Genomic DNA, 14586 nt, shown 5'->3' with positions numbered 1-14586 from the left:
ATGGCAGAGCTACTATCCCCATTTCATAGCTCGAGAGTGGGCTCTGGGAAGGGAGCAAGGTGTCCAAGGCCTCCCAGCTGCTGTCATTGGCAGACCCAGGCAGAGCTGGCCCCTCTGCTGCTCAAGAATCCAGGAGCTCCTTCTAAGTGTGGCACAAGATCTAGACCTCCCAGGACTCAAATTGTCCCTCTTGGTGGTTTTTTAACAACACCTCTTCTGTTTCCTCACACACAGGTTCATGCTTTTATCAAGAGATCCGAGGCTGAGGAAGTGGATTTTGCAGGTTGGCTCTGCTCCACCATCGGCCTTAACCAGCCCAGCACACCGACCCATGCGGCTGGTGTCTAAACATATGGAAGCAGCGAAGAGCGAGTCTCCTGCCCGGTGGCATGTCACATTGCTTTCAGGTCTCTTTCCCATGCCTCTGTTCAGACATGCATTTCACCTATGAAAAAGGATGAAGAATACAGCATGTGCCAAAATTCTGTTCGTGTCATTTTTAATATTACTGTCTTTATTCTTTTTATCATTATTCCCCTAAGTGGATTGGCTTTGTGCTTGGGGCTATTTTTGTGTGTCGATGATGAAAACATGTGCAACTGTCTTACAGTGAACCTTTGGTGACCGTGGGTAGTCATTCTTACTGAAAATTGCACTGCTCTCCCTTCACCGTGATTGGCTGGCTGCCTATGTTTTGAGTATACTTTGACACTTGGTACTTCATTCTTGCCAGGCATACCTTCTTTACCGGAGGAAGGAGCCTGCTAAGATCCTTCACAGGCAGTGCATGTGAAGCATGCTTTGCTGCTATGAAAATAAGCATCATAAAGTGTATATCATGTTATTTTATTATGTTTTTGCTTTTGGTGTAGAATTCAGCAATTTCCATCAAAATCTAGTCAGAGCCCTTCACTGCCATGATAACTGGGGCTTCACCAGTCTGTCTACTCCGATGATTTGTAGACTTCTGGTTGTATTTCTATATTTATTTTTAAATATACTGTGTGGGGTATTTAGTGGTATATGTTTCTTTAAGTTTGGATTAGTATTTCTAAATGGTGGAATTACTTTGAATGTTACAAGTGTATCAAGGCATTAAAATGTATGAGATTTATCTTTCTCCAAATCCAAGTACTGATGCTATTGTAAACAGCAGTGTGTATAGTGCCTAAAAATTGTATGAAAATCCTTTTAACCATTTTAATCCAATGTTTAACAATTCTAATCTCTTATTCTAATAAATATACTATCAAGTTAAAAGGCTGAAAGATATTTCTACTTTTGTGCTAGGATACTCAATGTCTCTAATACACAAGAAATCAGATGATTTAGCCCAGGGGTCTCAAACTCAACTCAGCATGTGGGCTGCAGAGCAAGATCACAGCCGTTTGGCAGGCCGCACTAGGTCTACAAAAGGCAACTGTTATGCAACACTTTTCTCACTGCAGTTGAAAACAAAAAAAAATCAGTACAACAAGCACAATCGTACATGCAGTTTACTCAGTGTCACAAAACGACCAGAAACTGTAGTTCACATCACAACTGCTGTTAACTAAGCTAATATCTAGCTAGGATGCTAGAGAAATGAAAAATACAAGTAGGCCCCTAGGCTTACTTAATTTTATCCAAAATATTTTGAACTTCGTGGATTAGTCTGCGGGCCGCGAGTTTGAGACCCCTGATTTAGCCAAACGTTATTATGAGGCAAAAGATAAAGACAAGGGGGTTGGAAGGTGGAAATGCCACCCTGAGGACAAATTCAGCACTTTGGACTAATGAGGCTTTCCTGAAATTCCAGTGTTTGGACTATGTCCAACTCAGCAAACATCCTTATCTGTGAATCTTCCAACCACCTCTCCTGTGGACCTGTGACTAGATCTCATCTATGCCTATCTCTTATTACATATGGGAAAGCAGTAGGGTGGGGATGGCGGGGAGCACCTGGCTGGTGGTCCGCAGTGCTGGGCTGGCGTTGGAGCCTGCACCTCGGATGGTCTGTCCGGCCCGCGTGCTCCACAGAGCGGTAGTTTTCCCTCTTCACCAGTTATATCTAACACCTTTCCGGAGAGGAATGTTCCTGGTGCTGGTTTTGTTAAGCCTGTGAGGTGGCAATGTGGTCACAAAAACCAAAGCCATGTTCCAGCTGGTCAGTGGTACCCTTTCCTTCTGTGAAAAGTGATTTTTGGAACTTGAGGTCTATGCGAGGCTGCCCAGTGAACACCTCTTCAGGCCTTATTTCCTTCTTTGAGAGGGCAGGTTATAGAAAGCCAAAGTAAATATATGTTTAAAAACGAAAGGGCTATTTGTTTTTAAATTAAAAACAATTTGGGTAAATCTCCTGAACAGGTAGTGCCACTCTGGATCCACCTGAGCCTGGAATACAGCCAGGATTTTAAAACCTGGTCAGTTTCATATACTGCTGCCTCAGCTAGTCAATGATTTTTCTTGCTGTGAGGCTAATATCTATCTGTTCTAAGTCAACAGTCTAACTTAAACATTTTGACATACAAACATTCAGGCTGAGATTTAAGACCCACACCTTCCTCATACTGTCTTTTGCTAAGAGAAAATGCAAGCACCACTGAAGAATGTCTTGTTAAAACAGGCAAATCTCATCTTGGAAGGAAGGGATGGTGTAACCTGGAGTCTAAAATCTGGATCTGAATGCTCTCATGCTCAGTATCTTTTTTTTAAATTTTTCTGAAGTTGGAAACAGGGAGGCAGCCAGACTCCCGCATGTGCCCGACTAGGATCCACCTGGCACGCCCACCAGAGGGCATCACTGTTGCAACCAGAGCCACTCTAGCGCCTGAGGCAGAGGCCACAGAGCCATCCTCAGCGCCCGGGCCAACGTTGCTCCAATGGAGCCCTGGCTGTGGGAGGAGGAAGAGAGACAGAGAGGAAGGAGAGGGGGAGGGGTAGAGAAGCAGATGGGCGCCTCTCCTGTGTGTCCTGTCTGGGAATCGAAACCCAGGACTCCTGCACGCCAGGCCGACACTCTACCACTGAGCCAGCTGGCCAGGGCCAGTATCTTTTTTTTTGAGAGAGTGAAAGAGAAAGAGGAGGAAGGGAGAGAGATGAGAAACATCAACTCATAGTTGTGTCACTTCAGTCGTTCATTGATTGCTTCTCATGTATGCCTTACTGGGGGTGGGGAGCGCTAAAGCCTAGCCAGCGATTCTTGGGATCATGCTGATGATCCCATGCTCAAGCCACTGACCTTGGGGTTTTGAACCTGAGACCTCAGAGTTCCAGGTCAACACTCTATCCACTGCACCACCACCATCAGGCCTCAGTATGTTTTTTTTTGTTTGTTTGTTTTTTCTTTTGTATTTTTCTGAAGCTGGAAACGGGGAGAGACAAACAGACTCCCGCATGCGCCTGACCGGAATCCACCCGGCACACCCACCAGGGGTGATGTTCTGCCCACCAGGGGGCGATGCTCTGCCCCTCTGGGGCGTTGCTCTGCCGCAACCAGAGCCACTCTAGCGCCTGGGGCAGAGGCCAAGGAGCCATCCCCAGCGCCCGGGCCCTCTTTGCTCCAATGGAGCCTTGGCTGCGGGAGGGGAAGAGAGAGACAGAGAGGAAGGAGGGGGGGGCTGGAGAAGCAAATGGGCGCTTCTCCTATGTGCCCTGGCCGGGAATCGAACCCGGTCCCCCGCACGCCAGGCCGACGCTCTACCACTGAGCCAACCGGCCAGGGCCAAGCCTCAGTATGTTTTGAGGGGTGTTTTTAAATTCTCTATTCATACCCAAAGGTATTACATTTTGAGAGGCAAAAGATTCTTTTCCAGTAATTAAGAATGATCTCCTCCTCCGGAATGATGGTCCTTGTATCAGTCTTGCTGTGTTTTCAGTTCCTCACACCAAAATCCTTCCTCAAACTTCTGACATACTGACAGTAGTTGGGATTTTTCAGTATCTTACCAGTATCTCAGAGTGACAAAAATTGCTAGAGCAGGTACAATACCCTCATTTTACAGATGGGAAAGTGAGAGTTGCAAGGATGTGAGACGAAGTGATCAGATGGTAGGAGGGCTAGAATCCACAGGCAGCTTTCTAGCTCTTGAAACCCATGCTCATACTTTAAATTAGATCCCCAAAATATACACCTAGATGCTTTTCATTACAAAACTATCTTCACATTGCGTTTTCCAAGAAACATGTTAATTTCAACTTCCGGCTACTTCCTATAAGAGTAGCTCAAAATAACTTGACTGAAACATTGATTAACAAATATATCCATGTTCTCTCTTCTGGAACAGTTACATAAGTCCTGGTTGAGAAGGCTCTTTGTGTTTGGTTTTTCTGTTGCATTAGCAAGGCAAATTCCTGTCATAAAGTTAAGCAACTAAACTATACATTCAGTGGGGAAGGGACTGTATACAGAAATAAATCTCAACGTCAAATACCGAGTTTGGACAACCCTTAATCTTTATCCTTTCTTTATTATAAAAATCCAGTCTCCCAAGCTAGCAGTTCTTTCTTTAGTGGCACATCTCCTCCTAAGTCCAGCAATGGGTGTTAAACCATCCTGCTGTATTTTCCCCAGAGGGGGAATTGATTTGCTTCTGTCACCTGGAAACTAGCAAGCTGGCACAATAGCTACTCACCTACAATTTATTTTTAAGCACATTTTATCATAGTGATGTCTCAACCTAGATGTGATGACGGTCACACAAAACAGTCTATAGTGGACAGTGTGTTGCGACGTCACTGAGAGGTGGCAACAGCTATGCTCTCAAGTGGTGTTCTTTCTTTTCCTAGACCTTAGCTATGCTGACAAGGGTTCAATGGTATGCAAACAGCCTTTAATTGGTTTGCTTGAAAGAGGCATTGTTGATTGGAAAGGCTGGCTTGTACGTACACTCTGCCCTTTTTGCAAATGCCAGACTTTCTCAATAGCATTTCAGAGGAAATTTTCTGTTTTGAACACAATTACAGGATCTGACCAGAATACAGACACAGCACCACCCATACTGCTCAATGCTAATACACTACATCTTTGCTTTTCTGTATGTCACTAATTTTTGTTAAAGCTTTCTGAAACTTGAATTATTGTTGGAACCATTTTTACAAGTATACATCCTCCTAAAGTGCTTGCTTCTTTTTAAAGCAAGCCATAGGGCCTATGGCAGGGATTGTTTGAAGAGAGAATTTAATTTGTATAACTAACCCTGGCTCTTTCCCCACTTCAGGAATCTGATTCTTCTTCCTCCTCCTCCTCCTCCTCCTCCTCTTCTGGCACATGGCTCCTTGTGCTCAACTCCAGTGCAGTTTGGTTGATTGACGCTTCATTGTCTACATGCACCAACATCTGCTTTAGCCAAGGACATTACGGATTAGTAAGGACACTGGCCTCAAAACAGCAAATTCTTAAAAATGGCTCAAAACCAAATCTCAATTGTGTATTCATTCTCAGTATTTACCTTTAAGAGGTATGATCGCTTTCCCATTTCTGCCAATTCTACCCTGATCCTTCCCCCCAACCTGCATTGCCAGAATGGGAAAGATAAATGCCCTAGATTAAACAGAATGTTAGCTGATTTACAAACATGATTCTCACGTAAAAATTCTGCTGGCTTTGATGTACTGCTTTTGAATGGGTTTAAATGGTTTCACACACAACTGGGAGAACTGCTCAAACATGGTATATTTAGAAAGGTAACATTTGACTGACTTGAGGGCATCTGGTAAAAGGATACGATGAGGACTAGAACGCACTTTTTGATGAGGACTAGAACGCACTTTTTAGCACCGTTTTGTTGTTGAAACTAGTTTTTGACCCCAAACTTATCCACAGGGCAGCAAGAGGTTTGACATGTCCTTGCAAAGATCTACCCTCTCCCTGTGCTCATTAGAGTAACTAGAGAGGACAGATGACAAGGATGGTAGAAGCAATAAGTACCTAGTTAATAAATCAATAAATAATAAATCAAGGTGTGATCAGCGGGCTGTAATATTGAACAGCCAGTTTATCACACTAGAAAATTCTCATCAGTACTTCCTAGAGTCCTTGGGTTCAATAATGTGATTTACAACAACTCTGACCTCCAAGCAGCATGACAGCAGAATGGACTTTCCATTTCCTCGCTAGGCCCCCACTTGTTTAAGCTTACATCATGTGACTGGTCCTGTGCAGCCTGGGAAGATGGCATCTCATCCCCTCTTCTAGCACTAATCATTGATTGGAGGGCCAGTTCTTCAACCTAGAAGAGTTAAGAACACTTTCCTTACTTTACTATTTCACTGGGCTCCAATGTGGGGAAATTTACTTCCCCTACTTTTTAAATGTTAGCATCATGAGAGGAAGTGAAAAAGGTGTACTCTCCCTGCAGCTCTAGAGAGAAGGTGGGCTCTTAAGCTTTCCCTGCCTTTTAAGGAAGTAAGCAAAGAAAGCCTCCAGCCCCTCTCTGGTGTGTACGGGTGTCCCAGCTGGGCCAAGGCTTCCACTCCCCCAGGCCTAGCGGTGGGAAGAACACAAATGGGCCCTTTAAAAAGGCAAGTGTCATCTTCTGATTTCACAGAGGGCAGACTCCTTAGGCTTGGGTCTGTCTACCTAGTAATGAGCAAGTGAAGGCAGGAAGAAGGGAGAATGTAAGTAATTTCCAGAGCATAAAGAAATGTAGACTTTGGAGGTCATCATCAACATACACCTATTAGGTACCTGTGCAGGTACTGTGTGGTACTACGGAAAGTAAACATGAGTGGGCTGTCACAACTGTCCTGAGCAAAAGTGCTGTTATTTTAGTATGTCCCAGTTGTGTACAACGCTTTTCAGTTTACAAAGGGCTTTCATAATCCTCATCTCATTCGGACTAAAAGATTCAGAGGAAGGGTGCTGAGCAGGAATCACCAGGATCATGGCACTGGGGCTGAAGGGAGTGAATTGTGCACAGGTCTAGCAGACGGTTCTGGTGGACCTAAAGCTCTACTCCCAGTCAAGGCCGTGCAGTCAGTAACTGCTCAGGGAACCAAAGCTACTGGGAACTCGGCGACAAGGCTCTTCTCTCGGCCTCGTGGTTTTTCTTCGCACAACGGGAGAATGTGCGAATCTCTTCTAGCTTTGTAATTCCAGAGCTATTTCAGCGACAATACGAGCCAGGAAACAATGGCTAGTAAATGCTGGAGGAGCCCGGGAGCAAGAGATTGGTGGGCGGGGACGGTCTAGGCGAGACTTAGGGAGGTTAAACTTCCTCACCCTGTGTGGAAGTCACCTGCATTTTCGAGGTGTCGGGTGTGGACATGAACTCGCCAAACGTGCAGATTGCTGGGCCTCAAGATAGGCCTACAGGATGAAGATTCTGAGGTGAGCCCATAATCTGAAAACACGCTCCCCAAAGGCTCGTAAGCCTGACCAGGCCAGCGCCCCTTACCGCCAGGTAAGGGAGGGACCATCGGCAGCAGGGGGGCGCTTCAGACGCTTGGGGTTCGTGTGGAGCCGGGCTCGGGGCACCAGCGAGGTGGAGGAGCGGGTGGGGGCCGCTGGGTCACCTTGAGCCGGTTCAGCTGGTCGTGTAATGCTGCCTTCAACTGGAGCAGCGTCTCCTCCTCCTTGCGCAGCTCCTGCAGCCGGCTGAGCATCGCGTCTTCTCACTCCCGCGTCCTTCACGCGGCCAGTCGGCCAGGCGCTCGGTGATGACGCCACAGCCACCTTGCTACCGGAAATGGAACTGCAGGCAGGCAGCACGTGGGTCGGGCGCTTCCTGCCCGCTCCGCCACGAGACAGACCCAGACTTGTAACCATAAAACCTAGGTTCCAATCATGATCATGATTCCTAAAGCAAAAGCTGTTGGAGCGGACAGAACCTGGAGGTAAAAAAACCCTCGTGTCAAGTTTCAAATGTTTAACAGTACTCGTACCGCACTTCCAATGTTATGTTGCAGTTAAGTGGTTATTTTAATGCCACAAAACCTGCATAAGCACTTAGCACAAGCACCGTACTGTTGTTGCCTTTCGTAGGCAAGAATTTCTGGTTACACGAGTGTTTCCCGGGAGATCAGCACACGTTAAAGCACTAAAGGAGCTAATTGGGAGATGGTGCCTTTCTAGGGAACTGAACTCTTGAAATACGCAAATCATGGGGGAGGGGGGAGGGGGTGAAGGAGAGAGGGGTTAGGGGAGGGGAGGGGCACAAAGAAAACCAGATAGGTGACAGAAGACAATTTAACTTTGGGGGAGGGGTATACAGCACAAATGTCAAAATAATCTATTTTCTCTCAACGTATGTACCCTGATTTATCAATGTCACTGCATTAAATTTAATAAAAAAAAAAAACAAATCAGATTAAATCAATTTCTTGCTCTGGATTTTAGACCTCAAATGGAAAAAGCACAACCCTAAGGTGATGACATTCGGTGACAAACGAAGTTTCAGGATGCTTGTGTGAACATTCCTCGGCAGAGTACTTGGGCAACATACCCATTCCTTAGTAAAACTAAAAAATGCTCCCAGCACTTCCGAGGACCAAAATACTGACAGGATATTCTATCACAGAAGGTTTTAATAACCCTTCTCTGAAGGAATCATGTTCTTGCTGCACCTCAAAACGTACTGATTCTGCCCTCTTGTGGTAAATGAAAATGTCAGATCTTGGAATTTTCCAGTGTATTTGATGGGGAGGTTAGGTGGCTAAATCCTAACAGCTTCTGGATATTTCTGAGACAAGTCTTTTAACTATTTTCTTCTCAAGCTTACTTACAAATGGGTTTTATATCTGGACTTATGGAACATCCCTCTTTTCATTCAATAGCATGGATTTTATATAAGCCCAATGCTTCATTTTAGACCCTAGTATAACAAATCCAAGGCTGGAATTATGGAAAAAAGTGCCAACAAAAACATTCTAACCAAAATTCACACAACACATGCAACAAGCCATTGTTTCTCACTGCCTCTCATCAGGTTTTTATTCAAAATTAGCTGTCCAACGTGATCTGAACTAAATGGAAAAAACAAATATAAGTTTATGCTGCAGGCTTCTTTTCTTCTGTGGTAGGTTTCTTCTCTGCGGGCTTCTTCTCAGCTGCTGGTTTCTTGGGAGCAGCAGCCTTTTTTCCCACCACAGGCTTCTTTTGCTTCTTCATGCCAAGAACCTTCTTGCCTTTCTTCCCTACCACAGGCTTCTTCTTGCCTGGAACTCCCTTCTCACTTGATTTCGCTTCTAGCGCCGCTGCTGCTTTATCCAACCGGATCTTGCGCTGCAAAATATCAGGAAGAAAACTAATAAGCATCAAAGCTTTCGGAACATTTATTTATCTGCACAATCCAAATTACTGCTTACGTTCTTGGCCTGGCGAAGTATGGTGTTCCGGCGCATGGTCTTTGCATATGGGTTTAGCTTCAACATGATTCTCAGGTTTTTCAGTGGATTCTTCTTCAGGACTCTGCGATGAATCTTCTTGCTATAAAAAGGGAGACATTATATTAATATTTTATTTACATTATCCACATTTTAAAAATAATCAGTTAAAATTAGGTTGGGGCAAGATTTACTATTAATATCACAACTTTACCGTGGTGCTCGGAGGGCTCTTTGGATCTCTGGGCTTTTCAAGATTCTGCTCAGGTCTGTATTGAGCATTTTGTGCATGGGAAGGCTGAAAGAAAAACCAAGAAAATGTTGAAAGTAGATGTCCAATTCTTATTTTTCATGTGGTTAATGTGAACCTCAACAGAAGACAAATTTTTAACCATTTAAAGCTCTCCACCATTCAATTAAAATCTGCAACCAACTACACTCTGTATCTCACTAGTTCACATATTCCATCTGTGTATAAGGGATAACAACAAAACATGATCCATTCTTTAGGAAACAAGAAAACCAATTCTGAATGTAAATATCCATAGTATAAACATCTACGTTCCGGACAGGAATAGGGAGAACACTCACTTGTAGTTACTCTTGAGGGAGGCAGCTTTACGCCAAGTGCCATACAGATCATCTAACTTGCGGAAAGCACTTTCAGTCCAAATGCAGAAACGGCCCACATGCCCACCAGGAGCAAGTTTCAAAATGTTCAGTTTGCTTACATTAAGCAGAGTGATTCCTTTGAAAAGGAAAGGAGAATTAGGAAGCGTGCATTTCAACTAGAAACACAAACCATCTTCATGGCTTATGTGCTACATACAATACCAGAGAACTGCCTATAATTACAAAGTCTCAACCATTAATGGTGTCCTCATTTAGCCAAAAATCAGAAATTCCACAAATATCATGTGTTTCAGAAACATGGACCATAAAGTGGCATCTCATCATAATAAAAGCCAAGTAAGCTTGCATAGTATGGGCAATCAAAACACACAGGTAATCATGAATTACCAGGAATGTTTCTGAAGGCTTTGATGATACCGTTGTCCTCATTATAGATGATGCAAGGTCCCCTGCGCTGGATACGACGACGGTTTCTCATTTTGCCCTTGCCAGCTCTCATTCGCTGAGATGCATAGACCTACAAAGTGAGACGACGGTTTTAGTAGTTTGATTAAGATGATCCCTGTGAGATACTCATAAAAATCCTCATTTTACAGATAAAACTAAGACACAAACGACTAGTCGAACATTAAAATAGCCATAAATGGCAGCCATAATCCAAGTTCAAGTACTGTTTGTTATGCACTGCATAACTCTTCAGCCAGCAAGAGCACATAAAGACCATGGTATACCATAGTCTAGGCATGCAGTAAGCAGGCTACATGCCCCCTAGGTTTGTGTAAGCGTACTGTGATAGTCACACGACAATGAAATCACCTATGGTCCTAGATCCCTGTTGTTAAGTGGTGCATAACTATGACATGGTTCCAGAGTCCTTGCTCTCAAACCCAAGATCTGTAGTTAATACTGTCCTTCAGCAATATTTTGAAAAAATTCCGACAAATTTGTGTGAAGGACTACCAACCTGTAAATGTGTTCAATAAACCTACCTTTTTTATATCATTCCAGGCTTTAAGTTTCTTCAGAAGCAAAACAGCCTCCTTGGTTTTCTTGTAGCCCTCAACTTTATCCTCAACCACCAGGGGAAGTTCAGGAACTTCCTCAATACGGTGACCTGTCAAAGCCAATTTACACTGACCTGGTTACCCCAAATCTTTTGAAAAGCTGAGGAACATTTTATATAATCCACAAAAGCAAAATGGTATACAATTTGCCAAATCAGAACTTCCACAATATCATGTGTTTCAGAAACACGGACCAATGAAGTGGAATCTCATCATTCTGACAGTTAAAAGTAGAACAGGCAACGTGATGAAGTTTAAGAGGAAAGTTTTCTCATATACTAAATTGTTTGAATTACTTCCCCAGTTACAGAGTACTTACTGATGACTGATTTGATAGTTTGAAACAGTGAGAACTAATTATCTAGTAGAAGGAAATTCAGTCAGGCACTCTGGGATGAATAAATTTATGTTATTATTAACATGAGTAAAAAGGTTCAGATGAAGTAAAGCTGAAGAAAAGAAAAAAGGGGTATTTGTATTACTCCTATAATAGGAAATAGCACAAACCTTTAGACATGACCAATGCTGGTAAGGCTGAGGCTGCCAGGGCAGAGCAGATGGCATATCGCTTCTGGGTTGTGTTCACTCTGCGGTGCCAGCGGCGCCAAGTTTTGGTTGGTGCAAACATGCGGCCCCCACGACACATCTATTTCCCCCAGTTAAGAATCTCATTTCTCAAATGTTTGAAATTTTAAATAGGTTACATCTTGCTCAGTAAAAATTTTCGTCACCCTTCTGAACCAGCTTATTGACAGCAGGCAACTGTCACTGAGAACAGAGTAAGACGCAAATTACGACATCATTGCAAGTAACACTTTCTAATGTCAACCCTCTATTGCAGGGGTCCCCAAACTTTTTACACAGGGGGCCAGTTCACTGTCCCTCAGACCATTGGAGGGCCAGACTATAAAAAAAACTATGAACAAATCCCTATGCACACTGCACAGATCTTATTTTAAAGTAAAAAAAACAAAACGGGAATAAATACAATATTTAAAATAAAGAACAAGTAAATTTAAATCAACCAACTGACCAGCATTTCAATGGGAACTATGCTCCTCTCACTGACCACCAATGAAAGAGGTGCCCCTTCCGGAAGTGCGGTGGGGGCCGGATAAATGACCTCAGGGGGCCGCATGTGGCCAGTGGGCTGTAGTTTGGGGACCCCTGCTCTATTGTCTTTAGTATGAAAAAAAAATCTTCCAGATTCCAAATCTCTCTTACATTACCAAGACTATTAGTATTTTGGACAAAGATTTCTGAACTACTACCATAAACAAACCAGGTTCAATCTGCTCAATTCCATGATGGCTGACCAGTCTATAAAGTGACACAAAAGATACATTTCCAAAAGCACCCTGGCCAGAACGATGAGTTCCACCACCTCGAACTCTGGGAATTCGAGCCACAGCTCTGCCAGTACCCCAAGACTCAGCACTGGTTTGATGACCTGAAATTGGGAAAAAAATAAGTTTTAGCTACTCAACCATACCAATGTGACTATTAGGCGTGGCAGCAAACAGCATCAGAACATCCAGGAAAATCATCTGATTCAGAAACACGGACCAATGGAGTGGAATTTCATCACTGCTGTTAAGCAGCTCTTAAAAGCACCAACCCATTAAAGATGTAAATCCATACCTGCCAATTCACTGACAGCATAGGGCTGTCTATTGTTTTTGCGTAAGTTGGTGTGAACAAAGTTCACAATATCTGGTCGAATGGGAGCCTTGAACACAGCAGGCAAAGTGACATTTTTGCCAGATGACTCCCCCTTTTCGGAGTACACCGATATCAGTGGACGAGCACACGCCTGGAAAAAAAGAAAAGATATTTATAATGACAATGTCAGAAACACTCTTGTCATATGCCAACAATACCATTAAATGCTCAGTCACAAAAGATTCAAGTTCAGTGAGGTAGCTAAAATAAAGGCTGCGTTACCAACACATCCAAGTCTACTAACCTCAATAAATTCGTACACTGGAAAAACTCAGAATCAAGTTCTACCATATAACTTTCTAAGAGAATGGTTTACTACTAAACTTTCAAACCTGGTTTACAAAGCCAATTGATCAAAACTATATTTTAAGGTTTAAAAATGCTGTTTAAAGCCACTGTCCAAACTCTTTCATCACCCCAAATGTCAGCAAATTTTGTCAACCGCAACTCTACTCCAAACACTTTCATTTCTTTCATCTCACTCTAAACACCTCTCCCAAAACTTACTATAAAAACACTGGTTTTTACTTTTTGCTCAACCTTCTCCAAAGACTTACACCTGAAAATAAAACTTAAAAAGTTCTGAGGATGGCCTGAACAGCCTGCTCAACCTCACCTTCCATCCTCTCTTCAGGATACACTTAGGTAATACCCTGCCCTCAGAGGTACCCAGTCTTCCCAAAGACAGTCTTAGTGTGCTTCCTCCTCAGCTGCTTTGAAGAAGGCCACCTTCTCTAGGTTTCTCTGATCACTCGGTTTAAAGCCCAACTACTGCTTCCTTTCCAGTGCCTTATATCCACACAGCACCCATTACCATCAAACATTACTGTATACTTTACACCTAACTCAATTACAACCCAAGCATCACACAGGTAAGTTTTTCGCCCATTTTGTTCTTTAAACTCCCCATGGCCCAGAACACTACATAATACATATTAAAACATTATGTGTGGAAACACTGTACATTTAACGTTAGCTGTACTGTGAGCTAAGAGCTAAAAGAGTTAGGGAGCACTTAATAGGAAAATTCTTTTAAGTAAGAGGATCGGAAAGCTTTTGATTGAGGTCACTCTTAAAGCGAACAGATGCGAACTCAGAAATAGGTAGAAAACAATTCTTTTAAAACAAAAATCTCTCTCAAAAGATGGAATAATCTTTACATGTCAACTCATGGAGATACACAGCCTAAAGTTGACCCTTTCACCACGATTCTGTCTTAGGATTCAAAAACTTCCAATTCTTCAGTAGAACTCGTGCTTTCTAAGGTCAAGGGAAGCTAGAATTGCAAGTCTCTTTGCGCCTAAAAACCATCTGGTGTCCGGCACTGATTCCAGGAGCGCCCGGTGCAGAGACAACCACGTTGCCTCTAAGATGGCTGCCGGAGAGTGGCACTACCCAGGTCCTGCGACCAACAGACGCATTTGGCCCTCATTTTTTCTTTGCTTTCCCTCCTGAAGATTGTTTGCTCTGAACCCTCAATCCATTCCTGCCCGACCCGACAGCAGAGGAAAGTCCAGCCGAAAGACTGCCACTCACCATAGCGTGGAGAGGAGAACGCCACACTCCTCTCCGACTGGTGGCTCCCACAGGAAAAGGAAGTGCTTAGCACTTCCTCGTTCTATATGTAACCTTCAACTCATCTTCCACTTTGCTCCGCCTCAGAACCAATACAGAGAGACAAAATATCTTTCTGCCACTCTAAAAACTGTAAAGAAAGGGTTTTTTTTATATGCATTCTATTACAGTATCTTTTGACTTACAAAACCAACACTAGCATTTAGAAACAGGAACTCCTTTCTGCGGAATAATTCATAAGTAGGCGTGGCCAACTCTCGCGAGATGAGATCCCCCCCCCCCCTTTTTT

At 43.5% G+C, this 14586-nt stretch overlaps 3 protein-coding genes and 4 non-coding genes across 12 annotated transcripts in view; 1 reads left to right on the top strand and 6 right to left on the bottom strand.

Moving 5' to 3' along the window:
* The window catches only part of MAP2K1 (mitogen-activated protein kinase kinase 1), a 93763-nt gene extending 92601 nt beyond the window's left edge, over positions 1–1162 (top strand). The window contains exon 11 of the mRNA XM_066343828.1: positions 235–1162. Coding sequence (XP_066199925.1) covers positions 235–348 — 114 coding nt within the window. The 3' untranslated portion in view covers positions 349–1162. The remainder of the gene's footprint in view (positions 1–234) is intronic.
* SNAPC5 (small nuclear RNA activating complex polypeptide 5) lies at positions 413–7656 on the bottom strand. Of its 6 annotated transcripts, none has more exons than XM_066343829.1 (4): positions 7495–7656; positions 6120–6209; positions 5177–5320; positions 413–445 (listed from the first exon to the last, which is right to left on the bottom strand). In XM_066343829.1, exons 1-3 carry the CDS (start codon positions 7582–7584, stop codon positions 5195–5197), a joined length of 306 nt encoding a protein of 101 aa, XP_066199926.1. In that variant the 5' UTR covers positions 7585–7656; the 3' UTR covers positions 413–445; positions 5177–5194. The 6 variants fall into 6 exon arrangements, with proteins under 6 accessions (XP_066199926.1, XP_066199927.1, XP_066199931.1 ...); XM_066343830.1 differs by having other exon boundaries at positions 5177–5317; XM_066343834.1 differs by having other exon boundaries at positions 5177–5317; positions 7377–7497.
* Positions 7657–8882: 1226 nt separating this feature from the next.
* On the bottom strand, positions 8883–14416 carry RPL4 (ribosomal protein L4). The gene is made up of 10 exons (XM_066342268.1): positions 14259–14416; positions 12642–12813; positions 12344–12450; positions 11508–11646; positions 10926–11050; positions 10324–10453; positions 9895–10051; positions 9518–9601; positions 9286–9406; positions 8883–9202 (listed from the first exon to the last, which is right to left on the bottom strand). The coding sequence occupies exons 1-10, from the start codon at positions 14259–14261 to the stop codon at positions 8969–8971; spliced, it is 1272 nt and encodes a 423-aa protein (XP_066198365.1). The 5' UTR covers positions 14262–14416; the 3' UTR covers positions 8883–8968.
* Positions 10195–10265, bottom strand: LOC136377870 (small nucleolar RNA SNORD18). The gene has a single exon (XR_010746486.1). It is a non-coding gene; the product is annotated as a small nucleolar RNA SNORD18 (small nucleolar RNA).
* LOC136377871 (small nucleolar RNA SNORD18) lies at positions 11151–11221 on the bottom strand. The gene has a single exon (XR_010746487.1). It is a non-coding gene; the product is annotated as a small nucleolar RNA SNORD18 (small nucleolar RNA).
* On the bottom strand, positions 11709–11807 carry LOC136377875 (small nucleolar RNA SNORD16). Its single transcript, XR_010746490.1, has one exon. It is a non-coding gene; the product is annotated as a small nucleolar RNA SNORD16 (small nucleolar RNA).
* LOC136377872 (small nucleolar RNA SNORD18) lies at positions 12522–12592 on the bottom strand. The gene has a single exon (XR_010746488.1). It is a non-coding gene; the product is annotated as a small nucleolar RNA SNORD18 (small nucleolar RNA).
* Positions 14417–14586: the final 170 nt, after the last annotated feature.

The sequence above is a fragment of the Saccopteryx leptura genome, chromosome 6 (genome assembly GCF_036850995.1).
Source record: "Saccopteryx leptura isolate mSacLep1 chromosome 6, mSacLep1_pri_phased_curated, whole genome shotgun sequence".
Lineage (NCBI taxonomy): Eukaryota > Metazoa > Chordata > Mammalia > Chiroptera > Emballonuridae > Saccopteryx > Saccopteryx leptura.
Note: the sequence above shows the minus strand (reverse complement) of the source record. Positions and strands in the feature narration are given on the sequence as shown.

Bases quoted from the DNA above. Each gene is read 5' to 3' on its own strand.
- RPL4 (XM_066342268.1), bottom strand. The intron at 11,051-11,507 runs GTTTGTGCTATT...TGGCTTTGACAG, and splicing joins AGCATTGGTCATGTCTAAAG to GTCACCGTATTGAGGAAGTT. The intron at 10,454-10,925 runs GTAGGTTTATTG...CTCACTTTGTAG, and splicing joins CCTGGAATGATATAAAAAAG to GTCTATGCATCTCAGCGAAT.
- SNAPC5 (XM_066343829.1), bottom strand. From the start codon at position 7,584: ATGCTCAGCCGGCTGCAGGAGCTGCGCAAGGAGGAGGAGACGCTGCTC. The intron at 6,210-7,494 runs GTGACCCAGCGG...TAACTCTTCTAG, and splicing joins ACCAGCTGAACCGGCTCAAG to GTTGAAGAACTGGCCCTCCA. The intron at 5,321-6,119 runs GTAAGCTTAAAC...CCTTGGCTAAAG, and splicing joins CACAGGACCAGTCACATGAT to CAGATGTTGGTGCATGTAGA.